Source organism: Mixophyes fleayi, chromosome 2 (genome assembly GCF_038048845.1).
Source record: "Mixophyes fleayi isolate aMixFle1 chromosome 2, aMixFle1.hap1, whole genome shotgun sequence".
NCBI classification, from domain to species: domain Eukaryota; kingdom Metazoa; phylum Chordata; class Amphibia; order Anura; family Limnodynastidae; genus Mixophyes; species Mixophyes fleayi.
Genome location: NC_134403.1, coordinates 53,095,024 through 53,115,529, shown reverse-complemented (window position 1 = coordinate 53,115,529; position 20,506 = coordinate 53,095,024). Strand labels below are relative to the sequence as shown.

The 20,506-nt window shown below is 38.7% G+C and overlaps 1 protein-coding gene across 1 annotated transcript; it reads left to right on the top strand.

Annotated features, from left to right (window-relative positions):
• The first annotated feature begins 8,560 nt into the window (after positions 1-8,560).
• LOC142140092 (uncharacterized) lies at positions 8,561-15,116 on the top strand. Its single transcript, XM_075197951.1, has 3 exons — positions 8,561-9,875; positions 11,318-11,403; positions 15,009-15,116. Exons 1-3 carry the CDS (start codon positions 8,735-8,737, stop codon positions 15,039-15,041), a joined length of 1,260 nt encoding a protein of 419 aa, XP_075054052.1. The 5' UTR covers positions 8,561-8,734; the 3' UTR covers positions 15,042-15,116.
• Positions 15,117-20,506: the final 5,390 nt, after the last annotated feature.

Sequence of the window (20,506 nt, the reverse complement as noted above, 5' to 3'; positions counted from 1 at the left end):
GAAGGGAGAAAGATGTTGTTTTGAATTTGAGCTTATCCTATATTTTAAGAGCATAAAAAAACTGTTTGAATCAATGCTGATGCTTCTAGTTTCTCCATACAACCTGATCTATGGGTGTTGTGCCAAGCATTTCATTTTTTATATCATATTTCTTTTGGTTAAGTGTACCATGCAAGTCCATAATATGACTGAGCTAGGCTGCCCTTGGTTGTAGGCCATGCCATAATCTTTCGATTAATTATAGGCATTTTCCTTCCCCAGATAAATGTTACATGTGGAGAACAATTAGCTTTCTGATCCAAGAGAGATAATGTAGACCCCTGTATAACTGAGTTGATAAAAGCAAAGTACATAGCATCATTCAACAATATATTGAAGGAAGAATCTCTGAGATTTACACTTGAAATAGGATTCATTCTGACCTTGGCAGCAAAGGGTTCTGCAGTGACTGCATATATCCGGGTGGAGAGAAGGCACCACTCTCTGGTGTCATTGTGGATGCTGAAGGGAGTAGGGCCCTGATTCATTAGTGATCTTATCTGCCATTTATAGCTTATCTTAAGCAAATCCACTCTGTTCATGCCCAGAAAAAGGAGATAAGAAGCAAAATCCACTGCGTAAGTGAAGAATTTCTTAAGTTAAGATGAAAATCCATCTTAACTTCACTCTAATCTCCCTGTTCCTTATTAAAATAAGCATCTTAACTTTTGCACAAGATAAGATCACTAATGAATCAGGCCCTAGATGCTAAACCATTAGTGGTAACTGCTGTTGAGGGCTTTTAATACTTTTAAATAATTGACCCTTTGTTGTATCTGCACCATAAAGATTCATGATATGTCAATCTTCTCTACATCTGAGACCAAAACTACTGAGTGTGTTGTGGCTTATTAAGATACATTTATCGGGTTAATCACTCTTCTTTTGTCCAAGCTTATATTTGAGATATGAATCCAACATGTTCTTGCCCAATAAGAACTGGCAGTAGTTGGTATAACAATTGGCTAGGACTTTAGTGAATAATGTGCCAGACTTCATCATTGAGTTTATTTATTTGATGCATAAGCACTCTAGCAAAGGTTTTGTTCATGCCACAGTAAATGCATCGAGCTCTAGTGCTTTTTGTGTTTTAGGGTGATGTTTATTTCCTTTGTTGTGATCACTTTTTTTTGTTTTCCTTAATGTTGTAACTTATTTGTGTCTGAATCTTTTTTCAGATGGTGACAACTGTCAAGATATTCATATTTGTAGAGATCAATTCGATTATTGAATGAGGTGAATTTAGTTTGCAAAGTGTCTCATTGGAAGCTTTTAGGAATTGATGTGACCTGAATTATGAAGTAGTTTACATTTCCTATGTCTGATTTGATGTGTAGCTCTTGCAGTCCTGTACGCTCTCAACCTATTGGCTAACAGTGACTGACTTGTTGGTTTTATGATGAAACTTTTGCTGAAACCAGAGTGAAGCAGTTTGATGGTCCTTCTATAATTTACTTCTTTGTGTTTTCGAGGTGCTGATCTTGTTCAGTTGTTGTTGTCTTTATGATAAGAAGCATAGCTAATGCCTTGCCCTGTACTGTTGCCGTCTTTACATATTATGGCCACAGAGACATCTAAGGTTGAATTATTCTGAAGGGAGTTTGCTGCAGTATGTGATACAGATGCAGTAGATTGGGGCATTTCTAAGAATTTGCTCCAGGGAGGTTTGTTTTGTGATATTACAGGATCAGACACGGAGGAGCTCAGGGCTCACACCCATGACGTGTTAACCTTTTGTTCCAAGATTTTGGTGTGGTCACGGACTGTCCCTTTCTAGCACTTCTCAGAATATTCTCTCTTCTGCCTATCTTGTCCTAATAAATGAGTTTTACAAAGCTCCTCTTACCTCATGAGTACCAAACACACTCACTCATACTTACTGTACATACAGTTCTTGGCATTAGGTATTGCTGGGAATTCCCGGCATAGTACCAATCAAACACATTTTGAGCAACAACTTTGGAGTGCTGGATTAGAATGTCTTTAAAGGTAGGTGAAGTCAACTAAACATTTGACTTGTTTCTTGTCTTTACAATTGATGGATATAAAAAAAATATTGATGCAAAATAATACATAATTTGAAGTTGGTCATTAATATCACAAATTAGAAAAGAAAACCCTATAAAACAGATTTTATTATAAACCCTAATGCTTAACACACAGCAAAGCTATGTTCTTGTAAGGCAGCTGCTGGTGTCATGTTTTGACATCCCAGAATGATCACCGTATGGAGTCGGACCATCTGATTTTAAAGGAAAAAACTGACACCAGCAGCTGTTTATTTACACCATCAAAAGGCCTGTTTTGTTATAAATAGCACATAGTCTGCTAGGCTTGTTGTCCTATCCGTTCCCTTAGTTATTCTAATGTCCTAGTCCTCACAAGTCTTGTCACCAGCATAACCAGCAAGTCATGTATGTGCCATGTTAGTACTTATGTTTAAAGGAATTAAATCTTACGCTTTTCCCAAACCGTTTTGATAGATGAAGGGCGACGTGCAAGGTCTCTGGATATCCTGGTTTACACAATTTATATGGAAATGTTCATCTTTAGAGTGATGTGAAGTCACATCGTCGAATGGTTTGAGCCAGCACCATACACGGTGATGATGATGATAATGCTTCTGCCTTGTTGCAGTAGAATTGGATCAGTGTTTACAAGAAACAACTTTCCTCTGAATATTTCAAATATTATACATTGAATTGATTTTTAGTAAATGTACATATATGTACTTATAAATAAGTAGTTCTATATCGTGTGTTGGGTGCTAACTTCAGTCTTAAGCTCCTCTGGACCCATGTTCTAGTGATGGCAAAGTGAAGAAGGTAAATGTTATGTATTTACTGTGTATTTTTATTTTTTACCTCAATGTGTATAGTTAGATATGTATACATATAAATGTTCATTTACAAACCGCTGTAACAGAGGACTCTCATTTCTTTGTTTGCTCTGGTGCATCTGTGTCACTGTCTGGTCCTTGGAACTGCCCTTCGTGTGCCTAATTTTGTGCGTTTGTAGATTCACTTAAAAACATACTTGCCAACTCTCGGAAACAAGTTTCCGGGAGAGGGGGCGTGACTGGAGGGCGGGAGGGGGCGGGACGAGGCCAAACATGTCATTTTGGTCCCGCCCGCCGCGAAAACGTAATTTACGTTGTGGGGGCGGGGCCAAAATGACGCGATTGGCCTCGTCCCGCCCCCTCCCGCTTTCCAAAATGGCGTCAATCACCGAGAATCGCGTCATTTGACGCGATTCTCAGTGAAATCCAGGATGCGGGAGAAATGCCAACGAGCCCGGGAGACTGAACCGAATTTCGGGAGTCTCCCGGACATTCCAGGAGAGTTGGCAAGTATGCTTAAAAAATGTGCATGGTGAAATAAGTAAAAATGTCACTTTAAAGACACTAATTTCAATATTAACATTTTTCCTAAAATACTGATAATGTTAGCCTCATTTCCTTTTTAAATTAAATATGACAGTGAAACAACCTTTAATATGTGTGTGACTCAAAGTGCATTTAGAAATGTGTTTTTCGACAAAGGTGCAAAATGTACAACATTAATAATATAGGTTAAGGAACGATCTCAAGCACCTTGCCAGGATAAAATGGCTGCGTGCCTTCCTGGAACGCAGTGGATGTGCCCTCTAAATATGCCTTCACCACCCATTTATCGCCTCTAAATAATTTTGTCCCAGACACCAAGACTAATTTTCACCAGTGCCTCCAAGCCATGTGTTAACTTCCTGCCTGTCTCTCACACAATGGGTAAGGGCAGCACAGTGGCTTAGTGGTTAGCACTTCTGCCTCACAGCACTGGAGTCATGAGTTCAATTCCCAACCATGGCCTTATCTGTGTGGAGTTTTTATGTTTTCTCCGTGTTTGTGTGGGTTTCCTCCTACACTTCAATAACATACTAGTAGGTTAATTGGCTGCTATTAAATTGACCTTAGTCTCTTTCAGGGTGTGTATGTTAGGGAATGTAGACTGTAAGCACTATTGGGACAGGGTCTGATGTGAGTGAGTTCTTTGTACAGCGTTGCAGAATTAGTAGCGCTATATAAATAGCTAATGATGAAGTGCTGACACAGATTATTTTTACCTGCTTTTGTTTTGGCTGCAAGTTTTCTTCTATTTCACATTTGGGGCAGATTGCTGCACAGATTATTTAATGCAGTTATTTCCCAAACTATTATATCATTATTACTGAAGTTATGGAGATACTTTGATCACTATTGGACACGTCTCATTATAGGTTCTACATGGCTCCTGCATTGGGTTAATCATTGTTTATAATGAATGCTGTGTAATGAAACGTCATGTGTCCAGGAATCGTTTAAATGATTTGGTTCCCATACTTAGTGCTATAAGCATCAGCTGTCACTGATGGCTCAGTTAAAATGGTGGGAGGCGGCATATCTTGGTACTTATCAACCTGAACTTCAGTTTAAACAAGGATGAGCAACATGATCTTGTTAGTGACCTTTGCAAATGTGGAGTGACTCCAGAAGAAGGTGCAGATTAGCTTTTGTGCAAAAAAAAATAATAATGGGAGCACATTATAAGATTATTGTGAAAATAAAATAAAAACGGTCAGTTAACCTATGGCTGGATAGTTAGACTGATCAGAAGACATTGTGACCCATTCCTAGAATGTAAGCTCTTACAGGCAGGGACCTCTCTACCTCTTGTCCCATATCCGTCTTCTGTCTGAGTCCCTTGTACGTCCTGTCATGTATTTTGCTGCACTCTGTGAGTCCCCATAGCATTACTCGCACTCATCTGTGCTTCTTATTGAATTGAAGTTTGCTTATTTTAGACTGCCGTTTGTTAATATGATCTCTTAGTATATTATCTACGGAAGGCATTTGGATCTTGAGTTAGCCACTTTTTTTATTTTCACAAGTACTAACAGTGACACCTGTGGACTAAGTGGGAATTGCCTGGCATCCTTAAAAGGCAAAAAAAAAAAAAAACCCTGCAAGCCTGTATATTTCACGTGTATCCAGTTCAAAAGATCCGTAACCACCACTGAGGGTAGCTCTGTGTGCTGGCGGGACTGTATGGCCATAACTAATAGTTCTGCTCTATGGAAGCACCTGATGATGGCATGCCAAGCACTCCGTGGTGCAAGAAAAATGATTGGCATTACAGTGTCATGTAATGGGGAGGGAGCATTTGTGTCTTTGTTTTGTGATGGTTTTATTTATTTTTTGTAGGGATTATACCGGTCATAATTCTGACAGTGGCATTGTCGGCACTTAACCTGCCAACATGGCAGCTATACACCAGACCCAATGACATTGCTCTTTTAATGTCTGCATTGTGATTGGCGACATTGTGAATGTCTCCAATCACACTATCGACATTATCCATCTTGTCAGTACGATGCAAGTGTCAGCATTTAGCCTGTCGACATGTTCAGCTTAAATGCCGATATTTCCACTGTCTGAATTAGATACCCTACCCGGTTATTCAGTTTGTGTCTGACTTGGTAATCCTAATGGAGATGTTTTGATATATCGCTAGCATTTCTCATTTTTATATAGCAAATTGATGCAATAGTAACATTACCTACACAGGATTCTGTGTCTCCATTTTATATCAATCTAAATATATATCATTCTTTGCCTCCCCTTATTAGTACTTTTACTTAGTTCCTCTCCCCTGGGTTCCACATTACAGCTTAATTAAGCAGGATCTAGGATCTGCTATTTAGCCTTCTCTGCTAGTCCGCTTTGGTAAAGATGTCTGAGGGATGAAGATATCTGATGCTTTGGCTTCAAATGACAAGTCTCTGATTGGATGGCCAAACAACATGTCTAATCAGGAACTGGCTTCATTTAAGGCCAGATTTCTTGGATCCAGACAGACAACTGCTAACCAGCAGAGGGTAGGTATCAGGATTCTGCTAAATTGAACAAAGTGTAATGGAAGGCCCTAGCAGATACACTATATGGACAAAAGTATTTGGCCATACCTGTTAATTATTGAATTGTGGTGCTTCAATCAGACCCGTTGCCAGAGATGTATAAAATCAAGCACCTAGCCATGCAGTCTCCATTTGCAAACATGTGTGATACAAAATGGGTCGTTCTGAAGAGCTCAGTGACTTCAAGCATGATACTGTGGTAGGGATACCACCTTTGCAATAAGACGGTTTGTGAAGTTTCATGCCTGCTGGATATTCCACGGTCACCTGTAAGTGATATTATTAGAAAGTGGAAGCGTTTAGGAACAAAAGCAATTCGGTCACGAAGCGGTAGACCACATGAAATCACAGAGCGGTGTCAAGGACTGCTAAGGCACATGGTGTGTAAAAGTCGCCAACGTTCTGCTGATTCCATAGCTGAAGAGTTCCGAACTTCCACTAGTGCAAAAACTGTACAGCGGGAGCTTAATGGAATGGGCTTCCATAGCTGAACAGCTGCATGCAAGCCTTACATCACCAAGACCAATGCCAAGTGTCGGGTGGAGTGGTGTAAAGCACAACGACACTGGATTGTGTAGCAAGTGGAAACGTTCTGTGGAGTGATGAATCGTGCTTCTCTGGCAGTCAGATGGGCGAGTCTGGGTTTGGCGGATGCTGGGAGAATGTTGCCTGACTATATTATGCCAACTGTGAAGAGGATAATGGATATGGGGCTGTATGCTTTAGCATACAAAGTCATTTTGGACAATGCTATGTTTGGGGGAAGGCCCTTTTATATTCCAACATGACTGTAGTCCTTGCTTTGTGCACTGGAGCACAAAGACATGGTTTGATGTCTAGTGACCCAGCCCAAGGCAGCCCGTTATAGGACTGGCCTGGGGGGCAGTTGCCCCCCAGCCCGTCCCTGACTTCACTGGCCTGCACATAGCCCTGACCTCAACCCCATCGAACACCTGTGGGATGAACTGGAACGAAGATTACGAGCCAGGCCTTCACGTCCAACATCCGTGTCTGACCTCATAAATGCTCTACAGAATGAATGGGCACAAATTCCCACAGGAACACTCAGATCTTGTGGAAAACCGCTTCCACTCTTCTTGGAAGGCTATCGCTGCAAAAGGTGGACCAACTCCATATTAAAGTGTATATGTATTTGAATACAGTGTCATTACAGTCCCTGTTGGTGTAATGGTCAAGTGTCCGAATACTTTTGTCCATATAGTGTAGATGTAGTAATAGTATAGTGACAATGATGTGCTCTTCCTATTTTGTTTATCACTAAAACATAAGTCAATCTGCACATATTTTGCTTTAATGAATCGCTTTCTTAATCGATGGTTGGGACCCAAAATATAGGTGTCTGTGAGGTTTTGTTTGGGTACCATCGATACTCTTTTCAAACCTATTGTTTAAATATTACTATTGGGATCATATCTCCAATTTCCTACTTATCATATTTTAACAATCATTTACTTAATTTGTAGACCACTGTAATTTTAAAATTTAAGCTGTAACTGTTTTCCAAGCCATGTATAGAGAAGCAGGATAACAAACTGCACCTAGCCTCTGTACAGCGTGGGGCAGCTTAGGACACAGGTGCCAGGAGTGCCAAAAGACACCTACATTTTAAGGGGGGGAGGGCAGCTGGAGGGTGAGTTATCATTTTTCTAATTGATATATATATATATATATATATCTCCATTCATTGTCAGTGGTTGCAGTGTGCAAATTATAGAGCGAATGTCCAATGAGATGTTATATATTGAAACTATAGGTAATGATTCTCTAGACCAGACTTGGGCAGCACGTGGCTCTCCCTCAGTAGTTGGATAACATTTCCAGCATCCGGCTGGTGAGCCACTGGTTCTATAGCTCTGATTTACACACATAGTTATCTGTCATTTTAACAATACCGGTTTTATTTTGGTGTAGCAGATCTACAGTGTAATATGGTTCCATTTATAAGAGTTATCAGACTCACTGGTAATGATGAGATTGGACTCTCTGCTCTTCCTCTGTCTAACCTTAGAAGATGAGTTACATCAGCTGAGAAATGTTTAACTAAAGAACACGCTATCTAATCAATGCAAGGACTTCCGAACAGGTCATGTCTCTTTCTTGGGACATTGTAGTTGCTCACATGACAAGCACTGGATATACAGTTGATGTATTTGATGCTGGTTGTCTGTCTTCTCTGCCCTTTATTCTAATTCATAAAATCTTGGTGAACATGTTTCTTCCCATTGCTTTTCCTTATAAGTTCAGCGGTTGGTACCCCAGAGAGAGCTACAGTAACAGACTACGCTATGTGGTCATGATCCTTGAAATTAGTGCTCACCAATGATTTGTAAATGAGGCTTCTTGTCACTTGGCTTCATCAATAGGAGCTGGTTTAAACAGCAGGCCTACCATAGTTGTTGCTCTTCTACTTGTAAAAACGAGCAAAGCACCAGAACTGATGACTGTTTCCTATCTCTTTATTTTTATGTGTTTGTCGTTAACTTTTGTAGAAGAAGAAATGTTGAATTAATTGTAAGTACAATAAATGTTAAATCATTTTTTTTTTCTTCTATTTACCTACTAAAGGACACCCAATGTGAAGAAAAAACGATGCCGCAGAAAGAGGCATCAGAAGAGTGGAAAACAAAGCTTGAATACAGAAGATAATGTATTGCACCAAAAGACAGGAGAACAATATGTCATTGAAGACAAATTAGACGGAAGATACAAAGAGACACTACATAACTATAATGCAGCAAATGTTATGGATGGAATTGAGAGACTGCAAGTGAAATCCTGTTATTTAAACTTAATCCAGAATTTTGGAAAAGATGGATATTTTTCAAAATCTCTAGCAAGGTGTTTGGCCCTTTCCACAAACGTTAATACTGGTGCATTATATGAAATGCTGTCTAGAGTGGTGGTATTATTGAACAATCCTATTTCTTCAACACTTGAAACTGAAATCATAGTTGCTCTTAACCAAAGTTTATTATATTCTCCTCTTCTGTCTCTGATGATGTATGGTGTGTTGTGTAAAGGGATGAAGAGTGTAAGACGTTTCAGGAGGTGGCATCAGGAATCTCAGAAATCTTTCCATGTTTTAGACCACGCATGTTCAGATAGCCAATACGTTGTAAGTACAGGCACTGATCTCTGCTGTAGTCTCATAAGATGGTTTGCAGTCCACCGGTCGTTACATCTGTATAGGTTGAAATGTTTTCAATTGCAAAATATTAACTGCAAAACGAAACCACTGCTCACCAGAAAAAGGGACAATAAAAATATTGCAACTGGAAATAAACGGCAGGAAGATGTAGAATGTAACAGAAGCAATGATTGTTCTCCAGAGTTAGAGAGGAGGGAATGTGAGGACATTCGGATCATGGACAAGACTAAGTTAGAGATGGAAAACAAGCGGAAAATGGGGAGAGCACACGTGCGACATAGGAACTATTATAAACTGGCGCCTACCTTTCAACAACCAAGAATCTTTTCTGCTTCCCAAAAAAGTACATGGAGAAACAGCTTTGCCTTTGAAGCTGGGGCAAATATTCTATATAATGAATATGAAATTACCTTCATAAAACAATCAGTGTCAGCAATGCAAAGTGAACTGAAACATAATGCATTAAAGCACACTGCCCCTGTTGAGTGTAATGGTGGCCTGAACCGCAACAACACAACAAGCCCTGAGGCGTTGGAAAGGAAGTTCATGCAGGACTGTACTGAGGATGAACTCTGTGCAGTGGACGCTGTGTACTCATGTGGTCCTAACAATCCAGTATTGACACTTGTACAAGCAGATTCTCTTCCCGAGCTGCAGCCTTGTGCTGGACTCTGTTTGCCGGTGCAGTTTGCCAGGCAGCTTGTTGAACTATTTGGATCCTCTGGTGTAGAGCTGGGTAACTCTCTGCATTCTATAATCACTTCATGCCTCATTTTGGTGGTGGCCTTTTGTAACAGAGGTCTTAATTTTATTAGCATAGTGGAATAAATATCTTATTTCATGGGCACTGTATGGGGAACAATACGTAATATTGGAGGGGAAAAACTTTTCTAAAGACTCTTGCTATAATGTCGCTGCCTTCAATATTCATCTCAATATTTAAAAAGCTAGATGTCTCTTCTATTGAGATACCATATGTGTACTTTTATACAAGTTCTGACATCCTTATGATCTCCAGGGATTTATATATATATATATATATATATAATTATATACACATTCCTCTATGCTGCATGTGGGTAAGTGTACAAATCCTTAGAGTGCAAGGAGGTGGGGATAGGGTCAGTGGATAGGAGGACAAATATTAAGGGGCACTATATGCAAAGTTTTGAGTTGATAATCATTCTCTGCCTCATTTACAGTTGGGAGTAAATACAGTTAAAGGGTGCAATTTTGCACCTGGGAAAAACTATGTTGCGCTGTAGGGGTGACAAATTTAGAGTTGGTAGATTAGCGCGTCAAGCTCAACCATAAATTGCAGTGTAAATATAAAGCTGCCCAGTATTTGAGTTCTACATGCACAAGCAGGCAATGTTTTCCCAGCATTCCATGGTTTTGTCCAGGTGCAGTTTGACATCTTTAGATTTATTTGCAGCTAACTCTGAATGAGACATTGTCACAAACAATTACATAATTTTATCATCCAAAATAATGGGGGTTTTGGACAGCGGAATTTAGTTTTTTGTCTTTTTTGTTTTTTTTTAATTATTATTATTTATTTATTCTAGAAAGTTTAGAGTGAGTATATAGTATGCTGGATCTGTTAGATCTAGTGTAAGCTGCAACAAGATCAACATAACAATAAATGTAGGAGTGTTGATCTCTGGAAGATCTCCTACACTTCTAAAGAACACCAACACATCTTAATGAATCCTGATGATGTCATAGTAGCCTTGATTTGATTTCCTACCAATCTCCCTGCTAAGCCATTATTTCCACGAATGCGGTCTATAAATTCATTACGATCCAGTGACATTACTGAGGCACATTTGGCATTACTGATATCAGTAGGTCATTTATCATGCATTCTTATGAATACTGGTTTACCCATAAAATGCCTACCACCGCTGTGTGCAGGCAACCGGTCCACTTACATGTTTTATTATATCTCATATTGTATGCCTCCTCCCAAAACACAATGAATATCACATGGAGCTCTGAAGAGTGCAGGGTATGAGGAATTCAGGATCAACTATATCCCTTTTAAATAGGCTTTAAGAACCATGCAAACATGAGACTGGTAAGGACTAGCAATTCAGGTCTGTTTATAATTCATCTTTTTTTTTTTTTTTTAAACTGAAATCCTATGAAAACAATCTATTCTCGTTCATATTGCAGAGGCCTTGAAACCAGAAGACTTCATTGTACCTCTGGACCATGATTTGTTAAGCAGAATATATCTAAAATGGAAATGCTCATTGGAGGTACATCTATATTGTTTTCAAAACTAAGCGGTTGTTTGTTAATTGTGATTTTCAAGCTGCACTATGTGTAACTTGACACATGATTTAAGTCAATAAAAAAAGATAAGCTCTCCCATCTCTCCATATTGCTATATGTAACCCATTATTAGAAATCTCTATTGAAAAATGCAATGGTTAAGTGAATAGCTCTTTTAAACTTGTTCCCTTCTTCAGAACCCAGTCTCTTACACTGAATATGTTTTGATTATTTTGGAGGTGGTGGACCGCACAGATAAATTTAGTCTTTTCCAGCTCGGTCTCTGATTACGTTTGTGAAGCTTGCCATTCATGGCTCATTTTCTAATTAATAATTTACTGGCGTTAAATTACTTATCTGTTGTATATATTGTAAGGATGTGTTTTATATGCCTGTTATAATTAACCTGATTACTTAAATAGCATCCATTTGGGTCTCTGTTCAGAGGGTTAACCCCTGTTGTATTGAATTTGTGCATGTATCCAACAATAGTAACGCTGCTGCTGTTCCCTTTTATAATTGCAACATAGTCCATGCTGTAGACTACTAAAAGACATGTTGTCCCTACTTTTATTCTCCCTCTGTCTCTGTTAATTTTTTGTTGCAGAATATTACTTGGTTTCTATAAATTGTTAATAAGACTAACTGAAATTTACACCATGCAATAGGGTCTCTGCCAACGGGGGATACCGTCGGCGATAGCAGCATTAACGTCAGCAGTCTTTGTGTCAAGATAAAGCCCTATTGATTTATTAAAAGGCTTTAAGTCCTTTTTTTTTTTTTATTCGCCCCTTAGCCTATGCAAAATCTCCAATGAGGAATTCCTGACCAGTAGTGTCTCAAAACTCATTAGTGAATGGTAAGAAACACACATGTGGAGACAGATGGGAAGAAATTAGTACACCTATAAGATTGTAGACCAAGAGAGACTAAGAAAGGGGTAAGGGGGTAGCAGAGATGCCCACACACAAGGAGAGGGGGTGGCAGACATGCCCACACACACGCAGAGCTGAACCCTGAGATGCCCCACTTGTTGAGCCCAGTCTGAATATGTATAATTTACAACACACCTCTGCTCGGCCAGCTATCCTAGTCCTGATGCTTTTATCTTATGTACCAATCTGTTATGTGGCCTTTCATCAGTGCTATTACATCAACTGCATTGCTAAGATCCAGTTCACAACTTAATTCCTAATAGAAACTGAATATATTGGTTTGATGTGACCAGTCATTAAAAAAAAACCCCATATAGACTGTTCAAGTCTGAAACCTATAGAGAAATCAGCCTAGCCCTCCATGATTCCCAAACCCTCCTCTTACACCAACTACATCCTGTCTGTTGTAGCACATGACACAAGTAGTGTTTCAGAGATATTACCTGGAAGGTTCTTTCCTTAATCGTTTTAATTATTGGTGCCTGTATGAATTGACTAGTGGGCCTGCCCAGCCCCGTTCAACAATCTATCGACCAGGTCCACAATATACTGAACTTAAGCACCCAGGAGACCTCAAAATGTTTGTCATTCACAGTCTTTGTGATGGATTGTCCTGTCTGTCTCCTCCTAATAATTGTATGCCCTACAACCAGCGCTTTTCTGAACCGCAATGTTTCTCCAGCCAATTTGGCATAATTATTGGTGTCCGTTGTGGACTAGTCTCCCTGGTATACTTCCCTCAACCACTTCTTAAGGTTACTCCGCAGTCTTCATCAGAGTCCTGCACTCCCATGTCTTCGTCCTCAATTTCACTGGCCCGAACAAACGCCTGTTCAGAGGGACCCAAACTCCTCCCCATGTGGTATATGGACCTGGTATTACTAGCTGCTCACTTACATTCAGAATCTGAGCTTCAGAAATAGCAGCTTCCCACAGCCTGAACAGCTGTATTCAGCCTCCAATGGTTGTTCCAGAAGTACATACATAGAGCAAGGTGTATGCTGGGTGGTATTACCAAACATGGAAGACATACTGTAAATTACTATGTGGGTATTGGCACTCTCTCACTTGTTCATTCTGGGTCAACAACAACTATACACAAAAAGGGAAAAACAATCACTTAAAAATGTATATAAATATAATCTCACAAGTGTGTGTGTGTGTGCAATAAATATCTAATATATAAATGCTTAGTGGCGTCTGTGTGTGAAAAAAAAAAAAAAAGTTGCAGCGCCACCTGCTGGGCAGAGTTATACACTGACCTACTAAATTCTTAGTGTGTGTGGGGAAAAAAATTCAAAAAGGGCTGCAATTTGGTAGGGCTCAAACTCATTTTCGTGAGGTAATTTTACCTCATGAACACACATGTGTAGAGGCGTGCGTTAGTGTGTGTGTGTGGAAAAAACTATTTTCTCAGAAAGGGCTCATCCAATTGACCTGAAATTTGGTATACTGACATTATTTGACAAAAAAATTAGAATAGTCAAGTCAGTTAACTTCCATCATCCCCCCTTCCCCCCGTGGGAGGGGTAGTAAAGGCTAAATTTACGAGTTTAGGGGTCAAACTCATTATCGTGAGGTAATTTTACCTCATGAACACATTAAAAAGGCCGCTTGCGTCTGGAACGAACGCTCTTCCCCTGCGGAGGCCTGGGCTAGGTCCAAATGCATGACAAAAACCTTTTTAAGACCTTAAGTAGCTTGATATGACTAGAATGCATGAGTATCATGCACGGGTTAACGTGTGTGTGTATATATAATATATATATTAATATATATATAATTTATATATTTATATATATATAATATATATATATATATATATATATATATATATATATATATATATATATATATATATATATATAAAAACAGGGATACTCTGCACTCTCCAAACACATAATCAATGCTATATCAAGTACTGTTCTATATTAAAAACAGGGAATGTTAGTTCCACATATTGCAATATATGTTTAAGCTGACCAACTCACGCCAAAGTATATTGCAATATGTGGAACTAACATTCCCTGTTTTTAATATAGAACAGTACTTGATATAGCATTGATTATGTGTTTGGAGAGTGCAGAGTATCCCTGTTTTCTTGTCTATACAATGTGGGCAACCCCCTCTTGCACCCCAGTCTGTACATGGTGAGTGCAGAGGACCTATGTCTGTTTTTGTGTGTGTGTATATATGTGTATGTGTGTGTATATATATATATATATATATATATATATATATATATATATATATATATATATATGTATATGTGTGTATGTATATATGTATATATAATATATATATTTATAATATTACAGTTGATGTATATGTATGTATAAACTCTTATGGGTAATTTCTGTATACTCAAGGGAGGTCTGATGTCATCACTTCAATGCTCATAAGGAAAGCTTGCGTATTATAGGGCACGTAATACATTGCTAAAGATTAGAAGTCGCCTCTGATTTCTAAGACCTTTGCAAGAGATTCCTGCCTACAACCTAGTTACATAACTCCTTAGTGTCTTCTAATATCTGATTTATAGTGGGAAGTGTATTATGCCATATGGAATATTTTCATGGTTGGTATTTTAATAAGGAAGTATAATATAGTATGACTGTACCTATATAACTCTTAATATTTATTTATTTTGACAGGTTAAAATCCAAACTACTTTTCCAATGAAGTAAACTCGAACGGACTCACATTGCAGTCTCTAAAAGCGGTATAATGTATTTGTTTTGTCCCAGATACCGGTAAAATCTTAATGCTCAAAATACTTTATCTGTCAAATAATAAAGTTTGTGAGTATCTATAATACTGTCCTTTCAACAATACTATGCATTAGTATAATAATTTGAGTGTTTTATATATGTCATATGAATAAGAGTGCTCACACTCATTTAGTTGTGAGTTTTTACATATTTCGGTATAATTGACAATCATCTAGGACCTGATTTATTAAGGATCTTAAATTAAGAAGTTTCTTATTTAAGTCTCCTGGACAAAACCATGTTACAATGCAAGGGGTGCAAATTAGTATTCTGTTTTGCACATAAGTTAAATACTGACTGTTTTTTCATGTAGCACACAAATACTTGATAGCTTATTTGTACACTGAAATTTAAAGTTGATATTTGTGCGCTACATGAAAAAACAGTCAGTATTTAACTTATGTGCAAAACAGAATACTAATTTGCACCCCTTGCATTGTAACATGGTTTTGTCCAGGAGACTTAAATAAGAAACTTCTTAATTTAAGATCCTTAATGAATCAGGCCCCTATTTCTTAAATAAGAAACTTCTTAATTTAAGATCCTTAATGAATCAGGCCCCTATTTCTTACCAATCCCTACATTCTGATAAAGCTAATCTTGTATGATAACACCTAATAGATTCTGCTGATTTTTCATCATTTCATCAACAAACAATAAGGCAACATGAAGAATCCATGTGTGGACTTCTGTAACCCAATGACTCAATAGCATGCAGAACGACCTTTGGCAGCAATAACTTGATGTAAATGTTTTCTGGATGAGTTTATTAGTCTTTTGCATCATATTTAAGGTATGTTTTAGCCCACTCCTTCTTACAACACTGCTTCAGTTCTTTTATGGGGGGAGGGCATTTGTTTATGCAGTGGAACCCAGGAAGCAGCTCTAGGTAATCCTTTTTCCTGTGGCTCCTCTGACCCCCCCCCCCCTCCTCCCCAAATCCACGCTCACACTGTTATGCCACCCTGTAAAAGTGGTAAATAAAATTACAACATAACTGGAAGAGCTCAGTGGAAATCAGTTGCATTTATATAGAAGTGGTTGCACTTCTTGATGATTAAATAAGGAAGTGCACTTGATTAGCAGCATAACGTATCCTCTTTATGGAGAGGGCAGCACTAAGGGTGTACTTGCTTATTATATTTAGTTAAATATATACAATGACAACGTAAAATCTGTATTAAATAGTCAGTTCTAATGTAGCTAAACACACCTCAGAGACAGTGTCCACGTACATGTAGCCTGTGATTACCAGGGCTGCTCAATTTTCAAGACCTAAAACTTTTTGCCCATTAAGAAATAAATACACCCTAGGGGTAGAATTTTTTTAAAATATTTTTTTTTGGTGGGGGATTTTTATCTTTTATTTATAAGGTGCCACAAATGGTCCAAAGCACCGTACATGAAATTTACAATAGTATACAATACAAACACAGCAATGATCCATAGTACATTACATAATACAGTATTAGACTAAACATAACTAGTAAATATCTGGTGGTTGTATTTTTAACAGATTATACAGATAACTTTTTAATGCAGATAGTTATTTATGGGACATTGAGTAAGAGTGTTGGTAATGGCCAACATGAAGTAGACCTGGGCTCAAGAAAACCGGGCTAGGGAAGCAGTCCTAGAGGTACAGGGGGTGATGGAATAGTAGAAGAAGAACATGAGGAACTAGGGTCCTGCTCATAAAACTTACATCATAAAGGGAAGGGCAAGACACAAATAGGGTGGCAGCGTGTGGGAAGTAGGGGTGATGGAAGAAACAAAGAAATTAGGAGGAGGCTGATAGGCTTGATTACAGAAATTAGTTTTAAGGGTACTTTGAAGCCTTGGGGCTAGATTTACTAAACTATGGGTTTTAAAAAGTGGAGATGTTGCCTGTAGCAACCAATCAGACTCTAGTTATCATTTATTTAGTGTATTCTACAAAATGACAGCTAGAATCTGATTGGTTGCTATAGGCAACATCTCCACTTTTCAAACATGCAGTTTAGTAAATATACCCCTTGGAGAGAAGTGGTTAATCTGATAGTAAGTGGGAGATCATTCCACAGGGCTGGAGCAGCCTAAGCATAGATATGGAGCCGGGAAGAGGTCATCAGTGTGGTAGTGAGGCAGCGCTCATCGGCAGTGCAGAGGGAGCTGAAAAGAGTATGGGTAGAGATTAGGTTGGATGTGTGTGTGGGGGGGAGGGAATTGGCTGAGGGCTTTGAAGGTGAGGATATAATTTAACTCTGTAGGTCATAGGGAGCCAGTGTAGCGACTGGCAGAGAGGGACAGCAGAGCGGCAGGAGAGAGAAATAAGGCAGGAAGCGGCATTTGGTATAGACTGTCCTATAAATGGGAAGGGCAGAGTAGTGTCAATGACACACATTTTACTTGTAATATGCATAGTCCAACAAACAATGTAGCCACAGTAAGTACAATAGTTTTGTTTTTTTTTGTATTTATTAATTCGACTCCATCCAAAACTACATGTTTAGTTTTGTGTGGAATTCTTCTTTAAATCTATTAGTTTGAAACAGTAACAGGATAAATATTTCCTGTTTGCCAATAATATAAGGAACATTGTACAGACTATTATAGTGATTAGGGCAGAGGATGAGATTGGATGCACAAGTTGACTGTGCATTACCCAGTCAATAGTAAAGCTGGGTACACACTACAGAAATTTCGACCAACTTTTTATGCCGAGCGATTTTACATGCGATCGATGGTCTGATCGCTCGATCCATGGACTGCATAAACACTAGCCTTGTTAAGCGACTTTTTACAGCCATGTTGTCGTGAGCAATGACTGTAATTTCGTACTTACTGTTGTGGATCGGTTGGAAGTTTATACACACTACACTGCGGAAACGAGATTGTAACGAAAATATTAAACGGTACGACCAACCAAATGAGGCGATAATCGTCCATTTGGGCAGACTTTCGACCATCGTGTCACTGCACACACTGACCCGACTTTTGAACGACCGGTCGTATGTCGGCTGTTTGAGCCGATTTATTGGACGAAAACAGTGTAGTGTGTACCCAGCTTAAGAAAGAATTTTTTAATCATTTTGCTTTTATTTGGAACAACATAATCACTGCTCAGGTGCCTGGTTCCCTGGTCTTTTCAGTACGAGGGTAAGTTGGCATTGTTGGGGCTCTTCGAGGTTATTCAAATGGTTTAATATTTGTACTAATAGACTACAGTTTAGGAAACATGTATCGTTAATAGGATCTGTCCTGCTTTTTTTTGTAAGAAAAAAAGGGTGTCGGAACAAACATCATGTGGTTAATCACTGTACACACCCCCACACATGTCAGTTGTATAACGAAACATAACTGCCACCGCCTGCAGTAAGATCTCAGCACGCGACCACACGACCAATCACAAGCTGAGCAGCGCCACAAGCCGAGCAGTGCTATCACAACCAGCGCGAATGAAGTACGCATGCATCAGACTCTACATACAAGCAGCCCGCATGCACCGTTTTAATGATTTTCCCACCGACCTGCTACGCTCAACAGGGCGATTCAAGTCCACGTGGACCAGACATCAAATGTCCAAAAGTTACTTTTAAAACTTGGAAAATTCGTTGAAAAAAAGGTGCCGGAACAACGATCCGGTGAGTTCTATGACAAAAAAAAGCATTGGATCTATCGTAGAAATATCTGTACTCTGCAAAAATATCTTCCCCAGGCATTTTTTTTTCTTTTGAATAATTTCCAACTTCTGCAGCATTGCTTGTTCCTGTGTATGTTTGGGATGAATCATTTTTGTTTGTTTTGACAACATGAGTTCTAGAAATACTGTGGAAATCTAATACAGCATGTGATATGTGATCACAATTGAGCAACTTAAATTTGTCAGTTTATCAAAACAACTGTATAGTAATAACATGGCATTATTTTGACAATAAGGTGACTATTTACAATGCATCTAAATGTAGACTGTACTTTAATTTGATCTGCTCCCTGCACATTAAAAACACAATATATGAAAAAACAACTTTAAAAAAGAAGAATGTTTTATTTACTGCATGTTACAGCCATATGACTGTGTCTATATTCACATAAATCTTAATACTTAGAGCTGTTTTGTGGACCAGTTTAAATATTTGCAAGTACTAATGGGGGAGAACATTCCGTCTTCAGACATGAACATTCCGTGTGCTGCTGAGGAACTTTCTGTGACATCATTAAACTAAGCAGCCTGCCAGTTCACAGTTGTGACGGGACTCCAGGGGGTAAACGTATTAAGCAGCAGATGTATCTGGAATGATTCATTTGCTGTCGGAATGGATAAATAACCACTGAGTTGTAGATGTTGCTTTCCATACATAAAATCATGTAAGAAACTGTATTACCTTGCTCTTAGGTCTTGGTGCTGATAGGCCATGGAAATACATCATCTTCATTCATGTCTCCTGTACTGTATCAAAGCACAATAAACATCACAATATGCAATTTGACAACTGCACCTGTGTCTGGCTGTGGTGCTTAATTTTATATTTTTAGCTGTGATTCTGATGGTGTCTCACTGCTGAGATGCCCACAAGTGTCAGTGTATCATTATTTTGCACTATTTCCCAATAAAATATATAGAATAGTTAATCAGCGTCACCCCTTGGGGTCCTGTTACACAGGTTGGTGCTGCTGATGGCACCTGTATTTCCTTTATTGTTGTGCCACTGTAGTCTGTCATATTTATTGTTTAGTTCCTATTTATAGGAAACTGAGGCTAAAAGCAATGTAGAAAAGAAAACCAAAAAAAAGACACGGGGCACCCCAAAGCCAACATGCTTATGTGCCCTGTCCACATTTAGGGGTCTATTGATAACATCTTGCATTTTTTATATTTTAATTATCATTTCTTTTTGCAGTGATACGAAATGAATTAACATATCTATTTATTAAAATTGATTAGCTGGGACAGCAGCTCCAATAGGAGCCTGTTCCTGGGAAATGATCTATAGCATTGTTGGCTAACCTGTGACACTGCAGGTGTTGTGAAACTACAAGTCCCAGCATGCTTTGCCAATATATAGCAGCTTATTGCTGGAAGGGTATGCTGGGACTTGTAGTTTCACAACACCTGCAGTGTCACAGGTTAGCCAACACTGATCTATAGTATAGGTTCATATGGCCTGTGACGATTATGTAGTATATCTAATGACTGTTATTTTATGTTGAATTCATGTATGACCATGTGAATATTTTATGTAACCATGTAATGTAATTTCAACGTGTATTTTGAACTTATGCAAGTGTCATTAATCTTTTGAAACTAGCCAGGCCCGGGATAGATTAGGGTCTTGGAAGAGTTTGAAGCCCAAAGTTGTAAACCATCTAGAGCAGAGGTGAGAGATTCTCTGAGGTGCCCA